The sequence below is a fragment of the Anneissia japonica genome, unplaced genomic scaffold, assembly GCF_011630105.1.
Source record: "Anneissia japonica isolate Jap-2015-1 unplaced genomic scaffold, ASM1163010v1 scaffold652_len952628_cov199, whole genome shotgun sequence".
Classification (NCBI taxonomy): Eukaryota; Metazoa; Echinodermata; class Crinoidea; order Comatulida; family Comatulidae; genus Anneissia; species Anneissia japonica.
In genome coordinates, this window is record NW_022757608.1 from 630,559 (window position 1) to 635,204 (window position 4,646).

At 30.9% G+C, this 4,646-nt stretch overlaps 1 protein-coding gene across 2 annotated transcripts in view; it reads left to right on the top strand.

The window, feature by feature from the left end:
• Positions 1-841: 841 nt before the first annotated feature.
• Positions 842-4,646, top strand: part of LOC117124841 (rho guanine nucleotide exchange factor 5-like) — a 6,994-nt gene continuing 3,189 nt past the window's right edge. Inside the window, exons 1-5 of one of the 2 annotated variants that reach the window (XM_033271179.1) lie at positions 842-1,159; positions 1,731-1,874; positions 2,379-2,496; positions 3,003-3,206; positions 4,474-4,530. In XM_033271179.1, coding sequence (XP_033127070.1) covers positions 1,858-1,874; positions 2,379-2,496; positions 3,003-3,206; positions 4,474-4,530 — 396 coding nt within the window. In that variant the 5' untranslated portion in view covers positions 842-1,159; positions 1,731-1,857. Of the gene's footprint in view, positions 1,875-2,378; positions 2,497-3,002; positions 3,207-4,473; positions 4,531-4,646 lie in introns of both variants that reach the window. The other variant, XM_033271180.1, reaches the window with a different exon arrangement.

Consider the following 4,646-nt stretch of genomic DNA (forward strand, 5'->3'; position numbering starts at 1 on the left):
AGACTCATTAAGTTTTGAGTAAAATTATGAAATTATGAAATATCTACACCCTTCTCTGGATCGTCACAAAACTTTAATCACTTCTTTACTGGACCTTGACAAACTATTATAGAAAGTTTCATTTAGATTCTTTCATACGGTACGTTTTTAGAGATACATATAAATTTGTCTAGATGGTTTTGACCACGTAACAAGACATGTTTTTAATACTGCGCACGTGTAAGAAAGATACAATGAACAGATTGAGTTTGCCCGATTTCATTATACGATAAGGGTATATAAAAATGCACTTTTTTAAAACCATCAATAATTAGTTAAACACTATTAAAAATATATTCGCAATTTATGCACAACACTGTGGAAAACTATCAAGCCATATTCAATTTAACAAAATTGTCGATACAGTAGGTCCTATATTTTCTTCAGTTCAGGAAATGGAACACGCCAATTACATGGGCCGGCTGTGAGCCCCGGTAGTTTCCTTCTTGAAAACCTTTGATAGAATTTAAATATGACGGAAGAAAATTAATTAAATTTATGCAACTTATTACAAGAAAATTTGCTTTCTGTTGCCTTAAGCGATCGGATTAGTGTAGGCAAATTTAGGACACTGTAAAAAAAAAAAACGACTCCTCAAGTCAGCTCAAATCCCGCTGAAAACACGTTAATATTGCCTATATTTTCGTAATTCAACGCAAAAATGACAGGGTGAAATATTTGAAAACAAATAGTTTGTAAATTGTTTGCAATAGCTAGCCTATATTTATAACCTTCTATAAACCGATTTAAACTAATTTATCCGACCGCCAGTTTTTGACTTACGGGTTTGTAGTAAAAACAGTTGGTGCTTTTGAAGAAGCGCTAATGGTTACGAAATAGGGTGATTTTCACGGCCGTGGTACGTTTGAAGTAAAGTTGACCAAACAAGTTGATATGTGTAAGTCTATGACGTCAGAAATTAAAATGACTCACATTTAGCTAATTGAATGGCCGACCGGTTAGCAGGGGCGCCGCAACCACAGCTGGTTCGAACGGCACGCTCGCCTTAATGGTTCTGGTGGTAGAACAAATCTTCTCGGATAAGAACTATAAACCGTAGGCTCGTGTGCACTATAAAGAAACCGAAATAGGCCTATATACATAGATTTGGCGCAACAGGGTGAGGGATTTTAATTTCAGATTATCATGTTGAAATTGTTTTACGCATGCTTTTGTTATAAAAATTGTTAACAGAAATAAAATTATCTCTCGTCCCTAAGACTCATAGAAGGACTTGGTTTATAAAACATCATTCATCTTGTAATTTTAGAGTTACTTTCTGTTGGATGCGAAAATACAAAAATAATTTAAATAAAAATAGATAATATAATCCCAAAATATTTGGGTTGCATAGCTTGGTGGTTAAGATGCTTGCCTTCCAACCACAGGGTCCTGGGTTCAATTCCTGTCAGTGTTGCAGGATTTTTTCTCACGACCAAAACAACTCCACTCCCTAAATCTCATATTGAGATTTAGTTTGTGTAAAAGCATCGTGTGTATATGTTTGACTTGTGTAAGGGATTGTCACCTACAAGTAGGAAAGTGATATATTCGCTATTGACAATCCTTGGCACATGTATTGTGTGCCTAAATAAATAATAATTAAAAAAAAATATTTGATATTACAATACTATTAATGATTTAGGTGATAATTGTGTAATATATAAAACATATTTTGTTTTCTCTTGAAGTTTCAGCAATTGCCTAGAAACCAATTTCGACAGTTTCAGTTTGTTCACTGAATTGAGAAAGCGTTTGGATAATGATTCGTTCAATCCAATTATTGTGTACCAATCACATTTGTGTTTCCAAAGAAACATGTTGCAATTTCAAAGGTACTGTAGTTGAAAGTAGCCTACTGTAGATTTTATACGAATTGTTATTGGGTGTGTTTAGCTAATCATAGAAAAGATTCAACATTTTTATATTTATTTTGTCTGTCATTTACGTTAAAGTAAAGTCAGGATCCATTTAAATAGACACAAATCTCTTTCACATTTTATGAATGTCCATGCAATGGTGTTTCAAACATTCATAAACCCATGAAAATGGAATAAAAACACCAACAATATGAAAGTACTTTGCTGAAACCTGTAAGGTGAATTGGATTAAAAATTGTATAGGCCTCTATGCTATTTTGAATTATTATTTGAAATACCGAACTCTGCTATTATTATTATTATTATTATTATTATTATTATTATTATTATTATTATTATTATTATTATTATAACAATCTTCGGCTCAATTAATTTACAATAACAACCAATGTTGATGCTGTACACAATTTTAATGCTTGCATTGATAACTGAGAATAAATTAATGAAAAAATCTATTAGAAAACACTCAACAGCATTCAGTCAGGTACTTAATAGATGGCGTGTCTCTGAAATGGACCTTCAGGAGCAGCTTTCAATACCAGCCGATTGGCTGACAAGCCTTTACGACAAATTAAAGGTAAACTTAGCTTAAAACAGATGAATTATATAATTTTATTTTTGTGCATAATGAGTAAGCCTATGGGATTAATGTTTGGACCCGATATAATTTGACACGATCAGTGCCATGTAATAATTTTAGGAGAGACCTCATTATGTTATATCCTTTAATTTTTGGAATTTGTTAATATTTTGTAGGTGACAATTTTTCACAAGCCTAATAGGGATACAGATGCTCTATATAAGCGCCTAATAGGGATACAGATGCTCTATATAAACGTCTATATAAGTCTCATAGAATGAAATACATTTTGTTTTCCTTAAAACGTCCGACTTGTAGGCCTGTCATAATCTACATTTGGTTTTTTTCGAATGTTCTGAATTAGTGGGAATACCACATTAATGTGTTTTTGTATGTATTCTTTAAAAAATGAAATGTCGGTACAAAAATTACCAGTACCTAACCAAGGATTTTTTAACTATACACTGGTCAAACAGCTTAGCCTGAATTGCTATTTTTTTTAGACTCTAGAGGCCTCAACTATAAGGGACCCAGACCATCAGAGAACATTTTTTCGCTTAATTGGAAATACATTACACATGCTACAACAGCTCATTCTGCGTGGAAGGGATCTCAAAGAAAGTGTCGAACAAGACAGTAGCAAACACGTCACCTCCGTATTACTGAAGCTGCCGACTGAGACAGTCATCGAGCCTCATTTATTTCAAGTAAAATTCAATTTTTGTTTACTAAACATTCCATATACACGATTTGATGATGGAGCTATGTGTTATATTAATAACGATACTAAAGTATAATAATACTACTACTACTACTACTACTACTACTACTACTACTACTACTACTAATAATAATAATAATAATAATAATAATAATAAAAATAATACAATGATAATGACTAAGAAGACGACGATAATGATGATGATAATAATAATAATGAAAACAATTTCTACCTCCATAGGGAATCGAATCCGGGACCTGTCGCTTACAAACCTCAACCAACTAATAATAATAATAATAATAATAATAATAATAATAATAATAATAATAATAATAATAATAAAATAATAATAATAATAATAATGATAATAATGATAATAATAAATAATAATGATAATGATAATAATGATAATGATAATGATAATAATGATAATGATAATGATAATGATAATGATAATAATAATGATAATAATAATAATAATATTAATAATATTAATAATAATAATAATAATATTAATAATAATAATAATATTAACAATAATAATAATAATAATAATAATAATAATAATAATAATAATAATAACAATATTTATTATTATTATTATTCATGTATTGTTATTTCTGAAGTAAATAAAAAGTATCATTCAGTTAACAGAGATGCTTCATCAGGCAAATGACCCCGTGAGCTGTTAGCTCCATTAAGTAATGTTTACGTTTTGTTCCTGATCTTAAATTAAAGACGCTGGCCATGAAGTTAATCTTATCCTCTTTGAAATCGGTGCAAGTGGATTAATCTCATCTGATAATATGTAAAGTTTACATTTTCTTCATGAACTTTGCAAAAAGCCCATACCCGTTCAAACCTTTCGAAAATTGCGATTATTCAATCTTCCATTGTCCATGCCAAAGATGAATCCACGCGGGCTGAGCTCTTTCTTTTGAGTATTTTATTTTCTAAGTGATACATCTTGACCTATGAAATCTTTATTTTTTAATTTATCATTAAATAATTTAGAATCGCAGTTTATAATATTTTAATTCTTAATAATAATTCATTTTCTACAGTACTACTCAATAATTGTATAGGCCTATACTCTTGTCTTCTCTTGTTGTTTGTAATGTTTTGCCAGCTCTTTCTTCCTTTGTCTTCTTTCCTTTGCCATCTGTTTACGGTCTGTCCCCTCCCGTGACACTTGTTTAATTAATGTATTCATTATTATTATTATTTATTTATTTTATTCATTATTTCTTTAGGTTCACAACACATATGCGCCATGGATTGTCAATAGCGAATATATCACTGTCCAACCTGTAGGTGACTATCCATTACACCATACAAACACACGAATGTAGGTAAGAATGGCCCCGGAAAAAATGGCCCCAGAAAAAATGGCCCCGGAAAAAATGGCCCCAGAAAAAATGGCCCC